This window comes from Rhamphochromis longiceps, linkage group LG23 (genome assembly GCF_057381845.1).
Source record: "Rhamphochromis longiceps isolate RC_006_pf linkage group LG23, R_longiceps_female_GT1.1, whole genome shotgun sequence".
Classification (NCBI taxonomy): domain Eukaryota; kingdom Metazoa; phylum Chordata; class Actinopteri; order Cichliformes; family Cichlidae; genus Rhamphochromis; species Rhamphochromis longiceps.
Window position 1 is genome coordinate 3,280,839 of NC_140578.1, and position 20,433 is coordinate 3,301,271.

General features: G+C 41.0%; 2 protein-coding genes across 4 annotated transcripts in view; both read left to right on the plus strand.

Annotated features, from left to right (window-relative positions):
- The first annotated feature begins 235 nt into the window (after positions 1 to 235).
- On the plus strand, positions 236 to 4,753 carry sac3d1 (SAC3 domain containing 1). Of its 3 annotated transcripts, none has more exons than XM_085398679.1 (4): positions 236 to 313; positions 1,910 to 2,330; positions 3,544 to 3,826; positions 4,015 to 4,753. In XM_085398679.1, the coding sequence occupies exons 1-4, from the start codon at positions 288 to 290 to the stop codon at positions 4,494 to 4,496; spliced, it is 1,212 nt and encodes a 403-aa protein (XP_085254805.1). In that variant the 5' UTR covers positions 236 to 287; the 3' UTR covers positions 4,497 to 4,753. The 3 variants fall into 3 exon arrangements, with proteins under 3 accessions (XP_085254805.1, XP_085254804.1, XP_085254807.1); XM_085398678.1 differs by lacking the exon at positions 236 to 313 and adding an exon at positions 886 to 969; XM_085398681.1 differs by lacking the exon at positions 236 to 313 and adding an exon at positions 990 to 1,828.
- Positions 4,754 to 6,158: 1,405 nt separating this feature from the next.
- Positions 6,159 to 20,433, plus strand: part of cpamd8 (C3 and PZP like alpha-2-macroglobulin domain containing 8) — a 45,092-nt gene continuing 30,817 nt past the window's right edge. Inside the window, exons 1-18 of the mRNA XM_085398671.1 lie at positions 6,159 to 6,775; positions 8,807 to 8,958; positions 10,266 to 10,288; positions 10,862 to 11,027; positions 11,315 to 11,367; positions 11,921 to 11,938; positions 12,592 to 12,646; positions 12,858 to 12,971; positions 13,244 to 13,328; positions 14,944 to 15,052; positions 15,289 to 15,516; positions 15,783 to 15,953; positions 16,041 to 16,169; positions 16,281 to 16,479; positions 16,700 to 16,875; positions 17,861 to 18,010; positions 18,223 to 18,384; positions 18,491 to 18,633. Coding sequence (XP_085254797.1) covers positions 6,690 to 6,775; positions 8,807 to 8,958; positions 10,266 to 10,288; positions 10,862 to 11,027; positions 11,315 to 11,367; positions 11,921 to 11,938; positions 12,592 to 12,646; positions 12,858 to 12,971; positions 13,244 to 13,328; positions 14,944 to 15,052; positions 15,289 to 15,516; positions 15,783 to 15,953; positions 16,041 to 16,169; positions 16,281 to 16,479; positions 16,700 to 16,875; positions 17,861 to 18,010; positions 18,223 to 18,384; positions 18,491 to 18,633 — 2,219 coding nt within the window. The 5' untranslated portion in view covers positions 6,159 to 6,689. The remainder of the gene's footprint in view (positions 6,776 to 8,806; positions 8,959 to 10,265; positions 10,289 to 10,861; positions 11,028 to 11,314; positions 11,368 to 11,920; positions 11,939 to 12,591; positions 12,647 to 12,857; positions 12,972 to 13,243; positions 13,329 to 14,943; positions 15,053 to 15,288; positions 15,517 to 15,782; positions 15,954 to 16,040; positions 16,170 to 16,280; positions 16,480 to 16,699; positions 16,876 to 17,860; positions 18,011 to 18,222; positions 18,385 to 18,490; positions 18,634 to 20,433) is intronic.

Sequence of the window (20,433 nt, forward strand, 5' to 3'; positions counted from 1 at the left end):
ACATACCTTGTCACTAAATCACAAACTTGTGATATCTCAGAAATTGGCAAAATTATTAATTTGATTTATGAGTCTAACAACGCGTTTGAATTTTTGTTCGACCCCTTATGTGTGCTTGTTTTATTTTGCAATTTTAACTAAACATCAAAAACTACGTTTTAAAGTCATAAAACATTCGACCTTAAATGAGTCCATCCTCACCCGGATGTGACGTTAATCAAGACAACAATGGGTCATTTCTATTGGTAGTTTGTGGAAAGTGACGACCTTCCCTTTACTGAGAGCCAATGAATCGCAGGAGAAGCCGTCGCATGTGAGTAAAACATTTATTTCACATAAAGTGAGCATTTCTTAAAATTGTATTATAAACCAAATGTCAGTTGTATGTTTTGTGCTTCGAAAAACAGATGTTTGCGTGGAAATAACGATGTGTTTTTGTTTGGTAGCCAACCGTCCAGACCGCTAGCTAGCCGTCCAAGTTAGACATTAGCATGATGGTCAGCGCTGCAGTAACACCTGTGGCAGATATATATGTATATGCGGTGATTTATCCTTTACACATTGCATGCACGACACCGTATCCTTTGTTGCGTTGTGTTATTCTAACCCTGAATCTGCAAAGGAGCAAGAGAGGTATTTTAAGATTTGGGGCTTCCTGTTTTAGCGGTGGGATGAAAACGTTATATTAAAAAAAGTTGCTTGTTGCACATTTACTTGGATAAAACTCGAATATGCACATTATAATACAAATGTTAGCAAAACGTTTATGCTGCAGTTTAAAAATGTTGAATTGGCGCATGTATGAGGATAGTGAGACGGTGGTGGCGTGTGCAGTAGCGGGCATCAGTACTGAGATTTTCCTTGTTTGCAGTGGTGATGGACAGGCTGACAGATGAGGTCAGGCAGGAGTCTCCATGGACCATGATCTCTGCAGATGATATTGTGTTCTTTAGCGAGAGTATGGTGCAGGTATGCTCTGGCGATGAGAGGAATAAAAGTCAGTAGAAGCTAGACAGAGTACATGTGTGAATAAGAGGGATTAACGCGCAACAGCGAAGTTGTAAGAAGTAGAGGTATTGAAGGTAGGTACGTTTAGATACCTGGGGGCAGCCATCAAAACCAAAAGACAAGAGAACAGAAGAAGAGGGTGCAAGTAGGGTGGAGCAGGAGGATACAAATCTTGGGACACATTTATGACAGATAGCAGCAAGAGAAAAGGGGAAGACCTATGAGATGGTGAGACCTGATCTGTGGTTTGGAGACAGTGGCACTGACAAAAAGACAGGAGGCTAAGCTGAAGATGCTAGGATTTCCATTGAGAATGACCACAGGATTGCAAAGATAGGGACTGTTCAGGTTGAGCAGTTTGGGGGCAAAGTTGGAAGCAAAGATGAGACCAGAGAAAGCGGTAAGAGCAAAGAAAATGTATTCAGCTCCAGAGATAGTCCTTGTTCTATTCAGCAGTTATTGTTGAGTTTTGTGGACCAGCTGATGAGCCAGTTCTCCACCTTCTGCAGGGGCTAGCTACAGTGGCTTCTACCTCACAGCAGTTCCCTGGTGTAGAACTACCATCGTCAGCTCCAGTTCAGTTGAAGCTCCAGGAACACAATCCCCAAGGATGACATTTATCCATATATCATCTTTGCTTTCAAAGACTGAGTATAAGCGGTAATGTTAAGATGATGCTGGGAAAGATCATGATTTTAGAGGCAGCACAGAAATGAAGTAGCAGCCTCTGTTGTTTACCGTGGCAGACGGATTCAGGCACAAAGCAGGGCTCATTTAAGTTTGCTTGACAACGAGTAGAGATTACTTGTTGTTGAAAAAGGTAAATATGAGGTAAAAGGTGCTTCTAATACTTGCTTTGCAATATCAGTATTAATTACTAATTAAACTGTCAATCAAACAGATCTCACTCACAGAGGAGGGGTGCACCATCAGAAGGACAATGGAGACAAAGGGATAAAGAGCAGTGGCAAGGTGAAGGGAAAGCACAAGTTAGACAGGCGGACGAGGAGGAGCAGAAACCCAGACAGCATGAAGAGGACACGGTGCCAAAAGGGACCTGCCAAACGATGTGCCCCGCTCAGGAGTTACGGGATCGTGAGGCTCAGAACCGACTTCACCATTTTGAAATGTTACCAGGCACAGAGAAAGATCGGCGGCCAAAAGGAGACCCATCGCGTGCCGTTAAGGAGTATTCCAGACCAGCAGCTGGGAAGGACTCAACCAAACCGAGTGACCTCAGACCACCTCCTGTGCTGCTGAAAACTGTTAACTACCTTATTAATGACATTGCAGCCGCCCCGAGCCTGTATCCATGGACTGAGGTACGTAATATTTACACCGATCGTTCAAATTGTTGATTTCCACAAAAGCTTGGGACTTTGTGTAACAGTAAATAAGTCCAACCTTTTTTCAATATTTTAAAACTGGATGATGGCAACAGATTTTAAAAATGTTGGAAAAGGAAAGAAAGGCTGTAAAATGTGTAAAATACTGCATTCACAAGAGTCTTTCTGAAGTAACATTTCTCAGCAAAAATCATTTCATTGTTTATGGTACATAATATCAGGAAATGATTCATGTTTAATAACTGAATTGGTGACTTAGAAATTAAACTTTTGTTATTATTTAAAGACAGCTAAAGAATTTAAATTTAGGGCCCATTTATTTATTGTGCAGAAGTGTGTGTTACCATCTTCAAAACAACATGCACGTGCAGAAGCCAGTTCTTTATTTTACCAAGAACCTAACGGTGCTTTGACAAAAAGTGCAGTTGTAAAGCTTTAATTTTTGTTGTTGTCATAATCCCAATTCTTGAACCTTCCTGTCTTAAACTTGCTGTAGGTTATTCTGCTATATAAATTTAAACTGTATTGCAAGTGATTCTTACAAGGGATTTATGCTTCAGCGGGAAATCTACAGCGTTGCTACGTTGTAACTAATCGTTGGGTCGACATAGGCTACTTGCTGTGAGTGACTCTTTCAATGTGGTCACTTCCCCCTGTGCATTACTATTGCTACAGCTACTTTTTTGCTGCAGTTTTTGAATTTATCAGTGAAAGAATAACAATCGCTTTCTCTTGAACAAATAATCATGTCATCGATATAAACACTCACAAATGTCAGCAAATTCTTGAAGGGAGATTGGTGAAACTATCAGAATGAATGTGAGCAAATGTACAAAGAAGTGGAAAAATTTAAAGATACAAATATACTTGCCCCCGAAAATAACTAACCACAACAAAGAGGCGGGTCACAGCTCGCTGTACAACCCAGGGACATTACAACAAGGTAATTAAAACATAATACACCAGCACAAGCATAAATGCCAGCAACGACATTAGCCACCTACGTAGGTTATGTTATAGCCTCTCTCCAGCAGAAGTCTAAATCAAGCCTTGCAGGGAACGACAAATATTTCACTGTCTGTTCATTTTAAAATATGTGAAAATATCTGATGGAAAAATAGCAAAACAGAATCTATCATCGTAGATTAAAGATGACTAATTTGTTGTTTACTTATTTGTTGTCGCGCAGGTTTATACCTTTGTCTTTGACCGTCTTCGTGCTGTGAAGCAGGACATGATCATCCAGAGGATGTCAGGATTGGACTGCGTGGTCATTTTAGAGCGAACCGTTCGTTTCCTCATCTATGCCTCTTATCGTCTTTGTGGGGAGCCGCTGCGTCTCTACGACCCACGTATCAATGATATACACCTGCAGGAATACCTCAGCTGGTTGCTGGATTGCTACATGACCAAAACAGGACCTCATCCCAACCAAGAAGAGTTCCAGTCGCTCAGTTTGCTGTACAACTTGGGTTGGTGACTTTGTTTATCATCTGCTATTTTGGTGTATTTGTATGCATGTTCAAGCTGGAAGTCATGCATGCATTAGTTCAGTGTTGTGCAAACAGATTTTTGATGCAGGGAATGTTTTTAAAAATTAAGGACTCCTCCACGTCCTCCAGAAAGCAATTAATTTTGTATGCTTTATTTTCTCTTACAGGTTCAGCTCGCACTATGCAGCACACCATGCAACTCCCATTGCGACTACGCAGCACTCCAAACATCAAACTTGCTCTTTTCATCAACCAAGCTTTCCTTGAGAGAAACCCTGTCCGTTTGCTTCGGTTGGCTCAAAAGCTAAACTTCCTACAGACCTGTGCGCTGCACCGTCACCTGATGACATGTCGTCAAGATCTGCTGCTCGTATACAGCCACGGATACAGCAGCCGCAACTGTCGCTTTCCTCTTGACAGACTGGCTAAGCTCTTGTTCTTAGACGCATCACTTACAGCTCAACTGTGCCGGTCATGTGGAGTTGAGGTTAACAAGGACAATCAAGTAGTATTCTCCAAAGCTGCTTTCACGGAGCCGGGACAAGGAACACTGCACTGTAAACTGTATCACAGCATAGCATCTGAGAAACAGAGAGATCTCACTGTTAAGAATATTGTTCAGAGCTGTGTTGAGACAAATAAGAAGTAAACAAGCCATACAAATACCGCTCGGTATTCTTATAAATTAGGAAATTGACTGTTTGTTTGTTTTTTAAGAAATCTGGACTGTCACTGAGCTGATGGCCACGAGTTACATTAAGATGTGAATTACTTTTATATTACTACCAATATTTTGTGTTGATGTTTCCCTTGAGTATTTTTTTACAAGAACTGTACAGAAATTCAAAGGTGTAACTGTTTACTCATTCTTATAAATTCAAATTTTGGAATCATTTTAATAAATTTGGTTACAGTCGAAATACAATGGTGGTCAGAAGTTTACATACATCATGGATTTGATTGTCGTGGTAATTTTGAGCTTTTTAATGATTTCTTTCTTTAATGGCTGGAATGACTGTAAAGTGTACGTCTTTAAAGGCTTTTTCTTTAAAAACAAAATGAATTTATTTAGGATTTTCTGTAATCCACACAGGCTCGTGCACTCACTTCATTTGTTAGTAAGTGGTGCTGAAGGTTCTACAGTGTCTTCTACCTTGACAAGACTTATTAACTTATGGTGATCATCATCAACTGAAACTGGTAGTTTCTTTGCCAGTTTAAAAAACAAAAGGATTTGTCAGCACTCGTTGGACTGACCAGTAGTCGGCACAATGTTAAAAGTCCAAGGAACTTGGTGTAGATCTAAGAAGGAGAATTGTAGATTTGGGATAGTATCTTGGGGTCATTTCTAAACAACTGCATTCTAAGATCACCAGTTCAAGCAATTGTACGCAAGTACTAGTTATTCAGTTATTCACTGTCACCCAGACGTTCACCCTCAGATGAGAGGAACTTGATTACGACGTTCAGGAACCACAAAAGCTCAAGCCTGCCATGAACTGAAAACTGCTGGTTATCCAGCATCACTGTATACAGTGAAGTGGGCTTTACATCAACATGGACTGAGAGTGTGTGACCAAAAGGCCCTGCTCCAAAATTGACACCTTCCAGTCCAACTGAAATTTGCAGCTGCCCACATGGACGAGCCTGTTTTGGTGCCAGTGGTAGTGGTGCATTGCGCAGTGGACGGAATAATGAAGCGTGACTATCTCCAAATTCTTCAACCTTACCACAAAAATCAACAGTTAAACGGTTGAAACATGAACACAGCTGGGTGATCCAACAGGACAATGATCCCGAACAGATCAAAATTTATTTGAAAACGAATAAAGAAGGCTAACGTTAAGCTTCTGGAAGCTAGGATACGCTTAAACGCCTTACCAGGAAACCAATTTAAATGAACTTTACTAAAAACATGTATACTGTACAATCATTCCACCCTGGACAAACAGCAGTTCGAAAAAGTAAATAAAAGACCAAAATAACCATGACATTCATGAGTGTATGTAGACTTCACGACTGCATCTAAACCTAAGTGCCACTAGAGGGCAGCAGATATCTTATCAGGGCATCAATGAACTCCAAAAGTGCAAATTTAAGTGAGTAAAACTGTTATAATCATGCCTTCAGTAATTGAATTGTGTCATTCACACCGCTTGGCATTTCTGTTGTGTTTCATAACAAAACAGAGTAGCTGCAGATTTGAGATATTCTGACTTTTTGGCTGAGCTAAAAACGTGCAGATAGTTTTTAGTGGCTAAAAGGACACGTTGCTACTGTTTCTTAAGCTGGTCTCATTCATGCTCTCTGCAGAGAAGAGAAGGTATCAAAGCGAAAGAAGCGCCGTCTGAAGCCTCTCAACGCGATGCTGTAGGAGCGGAAAAAAAGACCATCCGACTTGAGATCACCAGGAACAACCGGGACAGCGAGAGCTGCGCGGATTTTAGATGTCAAACAAATCGTAACGGTGACATTTCTCCGCGCTGAAGTGGGAGGACACTTACAAATTGTAATGCTGAAATATGAGAGAGCGAAGCCGGGGCGGGTGAAGGCACATGGGTGAGGACTGCTCGTATACTCCGGGCTCTAAAAGACGAAAAAAAAAAAAAGGCACGATTTGCTTGGACCTGGATTTGGCGAAGACAGATGAATTCATTAAGTTGATCTTTGGTTCTCAACGGAGCTCTGCACACCTTTCTCTCCTACCGATCTCAATGGATAAATAGATAGACCGTGAGGGCTGGGATTAAATTTCATTTAACATTTAATCAGGGCTTTCAGAGCCAGTCTCATTCAGACGGTAAAGACTGTATCCTGAAGTATCCTGGGCTCTGGAGCCAAAATGTTACGGTTGTCTCTGACAGCTTTGAGGCTTTCGTGGATTTTGTACATCTGCACCGTGAGCACAAGTTCTGCACAAGAAAGACAGTAAGTAGCCTGTGTTACATGTGGTGTCTTTGAGCTGCTGTGTGCTCTACTACAAGCATTTCCCGGTGCTTTAAGTATGGATAGACTGTGATTGTTCATTGAAAAACTTTTAAAAATTATCTTTAAAAATAGTTTTATTTAAACTGAGTGCATTTCATTGTACGGATCAGTCAGATTAAAACCTTTTTGTGAATAAGCCACAATTTAATGTTATTACTGTCCCAACCACACTGCCACTAATGTATTGTTGTCATACTTTCATTAATTGTGTTACTAACCTGTGAGGTTGTCACACAGAGTGATGCATTAGGTCAATGATAGCCCATAACTTGCCAAATATGAATAGATGCACTCCTGTGTGTCTTTCATTGTTGTTTTGTTTAACCCAGACCCAGGACGGATTCTATCAGTCAGGTGCTTGAGGGGTTAATTGTGACCTTGGGAGATAACAGACCAACTAGTTGTAGCCAGGGGCGTAATTTCCAGGGGGGTTAGGGGGGTTATGACCCCCCCCCCTCCCCCCAATAATCAGACCCAACCAATATACCCCCCCCCCCTCCTCCCCCCAATAAAATTATGAATTATCTTGCATAAATAGGATGTTGATTTTCTTTACTCATTTCAGGTATTACCAGCAAAATAGTTGCATGTCTAATCATCTGGGAATTTACCCAGATTTATTTATTTAGACAGAGATCAGCACAAAGTTACGCCGATGGTTGTAGCAATTCTTCCAGGAAGAGAGGAGGGGTTACTATCAAACTCAAGCTAAAGCAGATCTTTTTGTGAAGCTTTAAACAAGTTAGCTTAGAAGTTTAAGCAATGAGCAAAACATGAAACCATGTGACTCTTAAAAGCTTCACCTACACATGAGAGCAGGCTCTTAACTCCCACAGGACAAAAGTTGAGCAAAAACAATTAGAACTTGAGTAAATGGAGCCATGTGACTGAAATAAGCACCGTCTCCACCACCTGATCCCAGCTCATCCAAGAGCTGGTTAAACTCACTGTAGATCAAACGCACAGAGTCAATTTCCTCTTATTATCCTCATTCTCCCGAAAGCCTTATTTTCCAGGGGATTTTCTCATGACTTTTTCTCTCTCTCAGGAACTGCAGTTGCCTCTAGCTGTAATGCCGTTGTGCTGTAATGCCAACCACCTGATCCTTCTCTCATGCATGCAACTGGGCTTGTGCTCAAGGATTTGCTCACCTCTAATTTGTGTGATCTTCAGTTAAGTTGTTAAGGGGTGAGTTGGCCCAGTCGAAAAAAGCTGCAAGGCTGGGGTGAGCAAGCAATGAGTTAGACTAACAGGAAGATATTTACACTTGCGTTGCTGTATCAGCCTCGGTCATCACATGGTCAAAAATAATTAAACTGACTGAGTCTCAAACACAGCTCAACATTTGGTGGACACTTCAGTGAACTTGCTCCACACACTCTGGTGATTGAGTCATACTGGAGCATGCTAACAAGAGCACCTATTATTCTACCTTTGTTACCTGAGAGAAGTAGCCCCTTTGTGCCAGAAGGCATGTTCTTTCAAAATAAAACTTAAATTGAACCCCCCCCCCCCACACACACACACACACACACACACACACACACCCTAGACTCTTAATAAGCATCAAAGAATGACCTTTGCTCTGTGACCTCAGTGACAGGTCCCCTTCCCTCAATTAAATGTCAGAGTGACTGTGAGGAATCTCAGCCACTATTTTTCCAAACAGATGTCGAGGTTCTGTCAGAGGGTGCCGGACCACCCAAAGAAAACATTAAAGCAACAAGCTCAGTGGTCGTCAGGCACTGCATCCCTGGTGAAAACTGCAATTAACCTTGTGCGTGCATGGAAGTGAAAAAGATGAAGCGAGACAGAAAAAAATGTGTATTTACACCTGGTCTCCAATCTCCTTTTGCCTCCCTTGCCATCACCTGTATTCTCCCCCTACTGTCATCTCACCTCACTTTACCCCCTTGCTCCCTCCTTCCTTTAAACTCTTTCCCTCTCTCTGCCCTCCTGCTCTTCTCTCAGGGGTTACTTGGTCGCTGCACCCTCTGTCTTTCGAGCAGGCGTCGAGGAGAGCGTGAGCGTAACCATCTTTAACGCGAAAGCAGAAACCCGCGTCCAGGTGCAGCTGTCGGTGAAGGGACAGACGGTTGCCCACAGCCATGGCTCAGTGCTCGGTGAGAACAAATTCTTTAAGCTAAAGTTACACTGGCACAGTGGGTTACGTTTGGAAACAAAGCATGCACTGACAAGTTAGGCAAGCTAAAAGATACCCCCTTTATGTCACTGTTTTCAAAGGATGCAGGCAGGCAAAATATACACATAGATTAAAGAACACACACACAGACGGTGTGAGCCTCTGCTACAAGACAAGCTTTGGCTTTTATATAGATTATCTGTGACTGCAGGCATCAGTTCAGTCCAGCTCATCGGCCACTTAATGTACACACTGTGTGATTTGTTTGACAGCATAGATAGATGGTGCTGACTCTGCTTAGAGGAGACAGGTTGCAGCTGGAACAGCAACTGAACTGACTTAACCACAGCGCTTACAGTTAAAGCATGTTAGAAGCATGCATTTTATTGATCACTTTACAGATCTGTGAGAAACTGAGGTTTAGTTTAGCTTGGTTTATTAAGATCCCTATTAGCTGTAGCAGCACAGCAGCTATTCTTCCTGGGGTCACAGATCTCTACACTTTGACTGTAACTGATTACTCAAAGCCGTACAGCATCTTAACAAAAACAAAACGAACCACACATGCAAACAATCAAACAGCTCCTCACAACACAAATGGTGTTCCGCATCAAGCTAGGCACTGATGACATACTATTCGTACGTGCACACTAGTTCTGCTACATTCGCAATGAATTCTATTCCATAACAGACCAATAGAAAACTGCTCTACTGATTGAACTGGTTCTTGCTGTGAGTTATAAAATCTCTCTGTGGCGTGTTTGGTAGAATAATTTGTCATTCATTTTCAAACAAAATCATTGGAGTGTTTGTAACAAAAGCATGAGGCGTTTGTGCATTGTTACAATGTTTGTTCTGTACACACAACAAAGGACAGCATGTGCTGCTCTGTTTTCTACCACTTGCTACTTCTTAATCTACTTCTTTGTGCCACGTAATGTTGGGCAATAATCAAGATGAGACAATATCAAAGTCTGGACAAATTGTTTCATTGGGTTTGGTTTCAAAAACTTTGCACATCCTTTAACTACAGAAATCCAGTTTTTCCCCATTTTAGCGAATAGCTTATTAATGTGTTGAGTCTCAGGGACTTGATCATCAAGCACATCGTTAATAGAAACCTCTAAAAGAGTGGTTGTAACCCAACAAAACCCATTCAAAGTCAATTTATTCCTCTATCTATTTGCACTTAAATCTGAGGTGCAGTCAGTGGTCTAATCGAGTGTGTATGGCAGAGCCTGTGGGGGGAAAAAATCTTACTTTAAATCTCACTTTTTCTCCTTTTAGACAAAGGCGCCATCAAACTAAAGGTGAGTCGAACTTTGTGTGCCACTAAGTGCGCTTTTATTTTCTCAGCAGCAGTGACAGCTGCACAGTAGTGAGAGCCCCCTGTCCGCTGTGTGCACATTCCTCAAGCAACATGCAAATCAACACTAACATTATTTGTAATGCAACATCTGTCTCTGCTCATTCATTGGGAATAAGGTAACAGCCTCGATATAATATGCAACAGCTGTTGACGTGCATGTATGGTCCGCCGCCCCCGAAGGCTGGAATAGATCAATCTAGTATGCACGACTTTTAGAGATTCTTTGCCTCTGTCTCTCTCTCTCCCTTCCCTTCTCATAACCTCTACCCTCATTCTCGTAAAATACTGTCGCGTGAAGCGTACTCTGTTGGAGGCTGACGTCTTCTCTGCTTTTTTTTTTTTTTTTTTAAATCTGTTTTTGTTATTCTGGAGCTTTTGTTCTCTAGAAAATGAAATTGAATAAATCACGGCAAATAATTCAGCCTCGAGTAAACACTTCAGTCCTAATTTACGTTTTCAGTTCCCGCTGACTTTGCTTTTGTATGCGTTTATGGATGTGTGTATACGCCACCAGGTTCCCTCGGGGCTGAGAGGCCAGGCCCACCTGAAGGTCTGGGGGAACCGTCACCTCGCGGAAGGAGGTTACATTTTCCACAACTACACCACCGTCACCGTGGAGAGCAAGGGCACAGCTGTGTTCATCCAGACTGACAAACCCATCTACAAACCCAAACATAAAGGTTCCCTCATAGTGCACCTGGTAGTTAATCAGTTAATCACAGAGTAATGCCAGTTAGTGGAAATAAGTCAGGGGATGCAGGCATGTTGATGCTGCATTTGAGCTGTACAAATGTTGTAGACATAGCTGCTGATTGCATAATTAAGGATTTCAACCCATCAAATGACTTCAGACAGCTGGGGTTGTTTTCTTTAAAAGTATCAAGATTTTCATGTGCGTGCAGATTTTTCTGATTAGAAACACGAAAGACTTATTTTAAGATTATTGCATTTCTTTTTTTGTCTTTAGTTCTCATCAACGTTTACACAGTTGACCCTGACTTGAGGCCAGTAAACGAGAAGGTAATTCCGAATTGATCTCATATTCAGACAAATATTAAAGCAATTTGTCGTGCTTCTTCAGCAGATTCACAATAAACAGTAAACCCATTGAATGATAATCTTTAATAAAAATGGGTTGGGTTATTAGCAAAACCTGTGTTTTTACGACAGAGTTGACAGACAGACTTTGATTTATGACCGAGTGTTTACTACAGGCATACTTTTCCACTTTTTAATTGGTGGAGTTAAGAGGAGAAACTTTGCACTGTGTGCAAGAAAATGTACAGTTGCCTATTTACTGTAGCCAAGCTAGACTCATTTCTCTTGGAATGTTAGCAATGACTCCAAAAATACTGTGCAACTGTGCACACAGACAGCTTATTGATGTTTGCAGCTATAAAGGTACATTGCAGGTAAAAGGGCAATACTTAATTGTACAGACAGAAAATTGTTGAAATCGAAATGAATGGGATGAAGCATAGAGATAAAACACAGGATTTGTACTTTTTTTTAAGCAACTTTATTGCAACTTTTTCTTGTGTTTCTCTCTTTTGTTCTTTTTTTTTTTTTGCAGATTGAGGCATATATTTTGGTGAGTGCAGGCTGACAGGACCACCCAGGGTTGGCAGAGCCACGTCCGGGATGGGACAGTGGCAATTTTAGTTCCCAGCCTGCTTGGAGATTACAGAGCAGAAGTCAGGGCAGCTCACCTAGATAACAGGGTGCTCTTTGGACCAGTACAAGGATAAACAACATGAAAGGAACCTCTTTTCTTCTCTTCTCTTCTCTTCTCCTTTGTCTTTTTGTATCTGTACATCTACAACACACTATAATCCCTGTATTAGCAAACCTAGCTCACATTGGATCTTCATTCATCTTTCCAGATCTTAGGAAATATTTGGAAAACACCAAGCAAAGACTTCATGGGAAGCGAAGAAAAGCTTATACATGAGTTAACAGTAGCAACAAGCACACAGATGCATTTTTCTTCCTCAGTTATAGACTACAGTATATGTTATTTTTGGAAAGAGTTTTAAAAGTATTTTGGAAAATATATCAGAACCCAGATATCTGGGTCAAGTTCAGTGAGGGGACTGTTCAGCAATAATAAAACTATTTATGACTTTTTCTATTGTGTGATAACAACATTCACTGAGCAACTAAACTTGTACCGCATTTTTGTTTCGGTATGTGAAGTAAAGGAATCTTAACATTGGTTTGTGACATCCTGCTTTGATCTTCCAGGATCCACGAGGATCCAGGATGGTGCAGTGGAGAGGGCTTAATTCTGTCTGCTGTGGTGAGCCGCATCATTTGCAGTATTTTTACATCATCTTTGTGTAAGCTGCACGTTTACATTTCATTGCTAGGTTGCTCTGGGGGATTGAATTAAAACACTACTTTTCTGGACTCATAATTGAAGAACGGTGATATATGATTGCTACAGTTTGGTTAATCACTATCAAGGACACAGGAATTAAATGTGTTAATTAGATTTTTGCGTCCTGTAGGGGTGGTGAACATGAGCTTTCCTCTGTCTGACCAGCCTGTGTTGGGAGATTGGTTTGTCTTCGTGGAGGTGCAGGGCCACACCTATAACAAGTCGTTTGAAGTGCAGAAATATGGTGAGGACCTACACACTGTCGCACACCTGCCATTGTTTATTGAGAGCACTGTAATGAGTGTGTGTGTGTATGTTTTTTTTAACATTGTAGGCTGTTTTAAATGCCTGTCTTTTTATTTCAAGTTGTGTTAAAAGCATATTTACTGTTTTACTCTACTAAAATGTGTGTAGTTGTCAAATAATATATTACAAATAAACAGCAAGGCTATTGATGTATAAGATATAACACAAGAAAAAGTTCAAAAAAAAAATATTGTGCTGCCTCTCTTTCAGTGGCGCCCAAATTTGAGTTGGTGATTGATCCACCGCGCTACATCCGTGATCTGAACTTATGTGAGCAGGCCACAGTCAGGGCCAGGTAAGTCACTAAATATTCAGCGCTGTACGAAAGTGGAACAAGACTTTAACCTGGACTTGTGGAGTGTTTTCTTTGTTTCTTTGTTTACACTAATCAGCCACAGCATAAAAACCATTGACTATGGTGAAGTCATAATCTCATTCCAGTGCAGCACTCTTCTGAGAAACGGTGGGTACTTACGTGCGGACTTTGACACACAGCGCCTGCTAAACATTCTTGCAAAATGGGACATCTTCCCATGGTAGTAGCCTCCTCCTTTAGGGGGTGTGCTCTCATATGCCACATATCAAAAACTGCACAGGATCAGCTTAAAGGACACATTAAAGCGCACAAAGCGTTCACCTGATCTCTAAACTTAACTACCAGCATGACAGAGCAGCCATGGGGTGCACTAGAACAACCCTGGTCCACAGAGCCCACTGCCATTGTCCCGGTGCTATACATCACATGAAATCCCAGCAGGTATTGTTTCCATGCCCCCACAAGTCAGAGCAGTTTTGAAAGAATGAAGGGGACTTACTCAGTGGTAAGCAGTGTTGGTCAAGTTACTTGAAAAAAGTAATCAGTAACTAATTACTGATTACTTCCCCCAAAAAGTAATCCCGTTACTTTACTGATTACTTATTTTCAAAAGTAATTAATTACTTAGTTACTTTTTAAAAAAACGATTTACAACCTGAAGAGGTGATAAAGCAATAGATCTCTCAGCCCAATTCTACTTTTTCTGCATAATCCATCATACAAAATGTAATCAAATGGAAAAGTCTCTTTTTAAAACTTGTTTTATTAGTTTTGATCTTTTAACTTTATGCATCAAGCAAAAATTAAATTATATGCACCATTCTCTGACTTGAAGAAATTAGTTTAACATTTAAACCTATTTTCTGCACATTCCAGCACATAAAATAAAAATATTTTTTGTGTTTACACTCAGTCTTTCAAATAGATGCAAGTAAAACACAGCAGAAAATAAATAAAATCAAAGACTAGTGGTCCTGTTGCTCTATTTTCACCTGTAAAGCAGGAGCAGGGTAGGCGGAGGTTTACCCTGGTGCAGGTGTGCCGCAGCGGTCAGGTGAAGAATCCGCGAGTTTCTCTGTGAGTTTCCCATTACGTCGTTGCGCACTCGGTGCTTGTTTGGAAGTTTAGGGGTTTTTTTCGGTGTAAAAAGAAGTTTTCTTCCCACGCACAGCGGACACTAATGTTTTTGTCACTTTTTATGGAATCAAACTCAAAGTAAGGTCAGTGCTTCCACGCTTCAAACGCTGCACGCTCATACTCTCTCTGCACTCGATATATGATCCATTGTTGATCTGCACACAGCTGTTATCACAAACGTCGCACTCGCTTACGTCACTGTCATGAGACATTCTCGCAAAAAAATCATGGTTTTAGTAACGCAGTAACGCAGCGTTCCTACGGGAAAGTAACGGTAATCTAATTACCGTTTTTGCAATAGTAATCCCTTACTTTACTCGTTACTTGAAAAAAGTAATCAGATTACATGTCCATCTCTGATAATAGGTTATAAATGTTTTTTATTATTGTAATGTTTATTTACAATACAACAAAAAAGAACATCAATTTTACACTCTGGCATGTCACTCTTATGCAGATATACCTTTGGGAAACCCGTAACTGGGAAGTTGACAGTAAATATGACGGTGAATGGGGTCGGCTACTACCGCCATGAGATGGGCCATCCTGTCATAAAAACTATGGAGGTTAGTTTATTTAATCCCTATTCTACATGCTTTGTGAATGTATTAGAGACTTCCAAGCTGATATGGAAACAGGGTTGTTGATTGATTGTTGTTTTGTCTTCAGAGTTCCTTCAAAGTGCTACTGTTTTATGCATACACTGTAAATCATTGTTATTATCTAAGAGGTTAAGCTCCAAACCCTGACACCAAAATTATACATGTCCTGCTGTACCTGATTACATCTTTTCTGCTGTCAGATCAAAGGCTCTGCAAATTTCAGTCTGTGCGTCAAAGACATGATGCCCTTGGATGTGGCTGATCACTTCAGAGGGACTGTTAGCATTTGGGCTTCTGTGACCAGCGTAGATGGAAGCAAGCAAGCCACATTTGATGATTCCACACCAGTCCATAAACAGCTCATTGACATCAAGTACTCTAAGGATACACGCAAACAGTTCAAGCCTGGTCTGCCTTACAAAGGGAAGGTGAGAGCCCACAAAAAAGTTATTGGCACCGTGGGGAAAAAAAGAGAAGAGAAATACGAATCAGCTTGGATCTTCATCTCACTGGGATTTGCTTTGAGAAGAGCTCAGAGTATATTTATTTGTTGTGCTTTTTAAATAAAGTATGACTTTAACTGCTAGTCAGTTAGATGCTAAAGCTAAATTAAGCCTGTATGCAGCCATGTACATTACTGATTCACAAATGAGTCTGCATTTGCACACTCAGTCGTTTTCCCTCTGCTTTGTAGATCGAGGTCACCTATCCTGATGGGAGCCCTGCTGAAGGGGTAAAGGTGCGCGTTAAAGCAGAGCTGACCCCGAAGGACAACGTCTATACCAGCGAGCTAATCTCCAAGGACGGTCAGGCCACCTTTGAGATCCCTTCCATCCCGGCAGCTGCTCAGTATGTCTGGCTTGAGGTCAGAACTTCCTATTGTCACGTAATATAAACAGAGTGATGCAAGAAGTAATTTGAAGCTAATCTTAATTGCATTTTCTTGACAAAGACCAAGGTGATATCCATTGAGGACAGGACAGTTGGAAACCAGTACTTGCCCAGCTACCTTTCTATCAGTAGTTGGTACTCTCCTAGCAGGTGTCACATCCAGATCCAAAGTCCCAGCACCCCGCTCAAGGTAGGTGTGACCTTTTTCGGTGGTATGAGTTTCTTGCTTAACTTTGGATGATTTAAACATGTTTCAAAACATCAGATTGTGAAGTATATTTATATCTGTCTGCATGTATAGGTTGGACAAGAGGCAGAAGTGGCTCTCAAATCCACTTGTCCCTGTAACTTCACCCTGCATTACGAGGTAGCATCCAGGGGAAACATTGTCCTATCAGGCCAACAGGCAGCCAACCTGACAGCCTCCCACAGAGGAAAAAGGGCCACAGTCACCTTTGACAAGAACATTCACAGCACCCACCTGCCTCCTTCTGCTTCTGGTACTCATTTCTTCTTATTACAACTCTAACTTCACTGTCATCCAGGTAATTTTAAGAGCTAAAGTTTCACAGAATAATCCTTTGATGAATCAGCTTTTTTTTTCTTTCATTGTTGTAGTGCTTGGGAAATCAGTGTCCAAGCTTCTCAATCGTAGTGGTCTTTGACATCAGAATGCCAGATAGTTTTGGAGAAAGCACTGTCACCCTGTCACTCTGCCAGATGTTGCAGGCTCTTCCTCCCAGACTGAGATGGACAGATGTGTGTCCTACCTACGTTTTCCTGTTAGTCACAGCATGGCACCACTCAGCCGTCTGCTGGTCTACTATGTGAGGGAAAACGGTGAGGGTGTCACAGACAGTCTGCAAATCCCTGTCAAGCCCGAGTTTGAGAACCAGGTTTGGAAACAGAACTATTATAACTTAATTTATCCAGAGAAAAGTACTGCAGTTGGTACTGTTGCATATGCTTGTTACGAAAACACCAGTGTTTTTGGATATACAAAATTAAGTTTGTCTTTTCATGTTTTGTTTGGGGGTTTTTTTGCTGCTAAAATAGCGATTTATTAAAACCCGGAGAAAAGGGTGCACTCTCTGTATACACCTTGGAGCTGAGCCTAAGTATCCATGCACCAACCATTACACCACAGTGTAATGTCTGTAAACAAACAGCTGTGTTGGCTTGGGAGAGATCCCCAGTTCCTGCCTGCATTAGGTGGAGTTAACTCCCTGAAGTATTTACAGCTCTCTGGTATGCCCTTACAACACTAAGTGTGTGTGTGTGTGTTGTGCGTATGTGTGCCGGAGGAGGGGGTTGTGAGGGCAGGATGAGACAGCAGCTGCACAGGCCGCAGGCAGATAGGTGGGGTCATGACAGGAGAGGATGACAGGTTACAGAATGGTGAAAGGAGGGCAGCAGAACCGATTAATGGTGTTAATTTGTGATTTTGTGCTGGTGAGAAATAGTTCTGATTTGTGAAAGCTGACTCTGGCCATCCCTCCCTCTTTCAAAGGCTGTAGTTTTCCACTCTCAGTCAGAGCTTTCCAAAGTTTGCTGCTTAGAATTCTCAGACTGATATTATTCCGAATGCCACTGAGGATCTGCCAGCTAGTGCTGAAATTATTTAGTTTTTGACCTGACAGTTTGATATTTGATATTGACATTTTGATAGATATTTCAGATTTTTCTCTTTCATGAGGGAAACATTCAGTCTTCTGGTTCAAGTTTTATGTTCAAGTGACCAATTTGAAGACATCTCTGTGAACCTTTTCAGTAAACTTATAACCGTACAGTCTTACAAATTCACAATTCTGTGGAGCGGAAATGTGTTAAATGCACCTTGTTTATGCAGAATGCACTTATGTGTCATGTTTTGGATTGCAGGTATCTATTTCTATGTCGACCAATGAGTCCATGCCGGGGGACTCGGTGACCCTGCGCGTTCGGGCTCAGAGGGGATCCTGTGTTTGCGTGGCCACTGTAGATAAGAGTCTTTACCTGCTGAAGCCCGACTTTCAGCTGAGTCCTGAAAAGGTTGGTCATATTTATAGATTATGGTGATATTACACTTTAATAAACAATCGATTAAAGCGTTCTGTAACTTAAAATCGCTTTATAGTATAGATTTAGAGAGCTGGTTTAAATTACTTTCTTAGATCGTAGTTTTTAAGATGTTACCTGCTGTATTTTTGTAAATAACTTTACTTTTACTGTAACTTTATATAAATATGTTTTTCACTCTGCAGGTGTTTAAAGAGCTGGCAGAGTTTGATGTTTCAGACGCTTTCAACATTCCTAAAGATGACGGACACTTCTGGTGGCCTGGGCTGACGGCAAAAAGACGGAGGCGGTCCTCTGTGTTCCCATGGCACTGGGACATCACTAAGGACGCGCGCTTTGCTTTTACAGTGAGAACATACACTTAGTGAAAGAGCTCAGCTAGTGCTGTCACTGGGTTAAAAGGTAATCGTACTAGTGCGTGCAGATGTTTACTTCTCTCTATATTTAATACAGGAAACGGGACTGGTTGTGATGACAGATATGGTGAGTTTAAACCATCGGCAGAGTGGGGGCATGTACACAGATGAAGCTGTTCCTGCCTTTCAACCGCACACCTCTACCTTGGTGGCTGCTATGCCCTCCCGCCCCACAAACAGGTACAGGATGTTCTTTATAGGTGTCCAAGGCTGTCCACTGGGCATCAGCAAACTCTAATGATCTCATACCTAAAAATGTGCAAATTGTATTATTCAACGTTTTCATAAATGGCGTGAAAGTTCTTCTTGTACCAGCCGACGTTTCTTTATATTTTACTTTTCATTTTTTTAAAGTGGTTTTGAGAAATAGTTCTCCAGGCTTTTTGAAGGACTTTTAAAGTTTCTCTTTAGGCACTGGCTGCTTTTGCATTCATTTTCATGACCATGACCATTTTTCATGGAAATGATTGTCTATGTGACGCTTAACTCTGTTGAATCATTCAAACATAAAAAGGGCCCCTAACTCAAGGGATGAACCAGTCTTGTGTCTACACATAATGGGCAACTTAGCAAAAAAAGCATTTTAAATTGTATCGTTAGACACTTTGTTACTAGCAGCCCGCTGCAAAATTAAATCATTTCTTCATTTTTTTAGTTGAATCTACAAAAATCTCTATTTGTCAGCGTTTTTGCACCATTGAGGTGATTCCTAAAGAGCTGTAGCCAAAAACTAGCGTGTCCTTAAAAAATGAGGAAATTGGACAAATCCAACAAAGACCTGACACAGGACCTAAGAGATTAATCTGGCCCTTCAACTGATCCATCTGCTGTTCACTACTGCCCGCTGTTCATCAGAATTTATCTCTGTTAAAGGGTGGCTGTCAAAGAAGCCATTGTAAAGGAAGGGAAACAGGGGAAAAGGCTGAGGTTTGCCAAAGAACTGGACTAAAAACCATTGGCAACAGGTCTCATGGAGTGATGAATCCAAAATTGGCATTTTTTGTTCAAATTGTTGTCAGTATGTATGGAGGAGGTCAGGAGAGAGGTGCAGCAGTGAGTGTCTACAGCCCTCTGTAAAGTACGGTAGAGGCTCTGTCAAAAACTACCATCAGATTTTGATCTGCCATGCAGTGCAGCTGGAAAGTATCTGATTGGCTGCAGCGTTATTCAAATAACATCCAAAGAAGAGCTTTGAATTTCCTTTAAGAAGCCTGGAGAACTCTTCCTGAAAAATACTTAGAGAAATCAGAAGAAAGCTCATTCAAGAGATTTATTTGTTAGAACTATACAAATAATTGCATTTGTGCAAAACACATTAAATAATGTGTTTTGCACATAAATTGAAATTTGGCAGTTTTCTGGCAAGATATAAAGGAATGAGGGGTGGATCAAGACTTTTACACAGGACATTATAAATTTTAAAAACATGAATTATAGGAAACTAGCTTATCAAATACCATACTCTATTGGTATTAAAAGCCAAACTGTGAGCCACCTGGGTGTGGTGTCATGTCATAGTCAAGGTTATTCAGTTGTTTTTGTGTATGTTGGCTCATTAACTGATAAAAACAGATGATCCTTGTCTGTTTTGGAGGTTCTTTTAAACCATTAAATTTGTGTACTTGTATGTATTACTCCACCCTCTTTAATGTCAGAGGGAAAAAAGTGGTTATTATTGTTGAAGAAGATTAACTGTAATCCTTCACTGGACCACACACTGTAATATGGGCATGTACTTTACCGAAAACAAGGAATCTGAACGCAAACCCATAACAGAATAATAATTACATCAAGATCGCCCTCTTTGTTTGATTTCACATGTTAGGCCTGCATTCCCCTGTGCTACAAATACTTTTCATTTTAGTGCCGAACTTCAAACACATGATGTGACTTATCATTGTGGAATTTTAAATAGTATATTTTTCCATTATGTTGTTATTTTATTAGCTAAAGCTTTTTCACTGATGTCTTCTTGTGTTT

Bases quoted from the DNA above. Each gene is read 5' to 3' on its own strand.
- sac3d1 (XM_085398678.1), top strand. From the start codon at position 935: ATGATATTGTGTTCTTTAGCGAGAGTATGGTGCAG. The intron at 2,331-3,543 runs GTACGTAATATT...GTTGTCGCGCAG, and splicing joins GCCTGTATCCATGGACTGAG to GTTTATACCTTTGTCTTTGA. The intron at 3,827-4,014 runs GTTGGTGACTTT...TTTCTCTTACAG, and splicing joins CAGTTTGCTGTACAACTTGG to GTTCAGCTCGCACTATGCAG.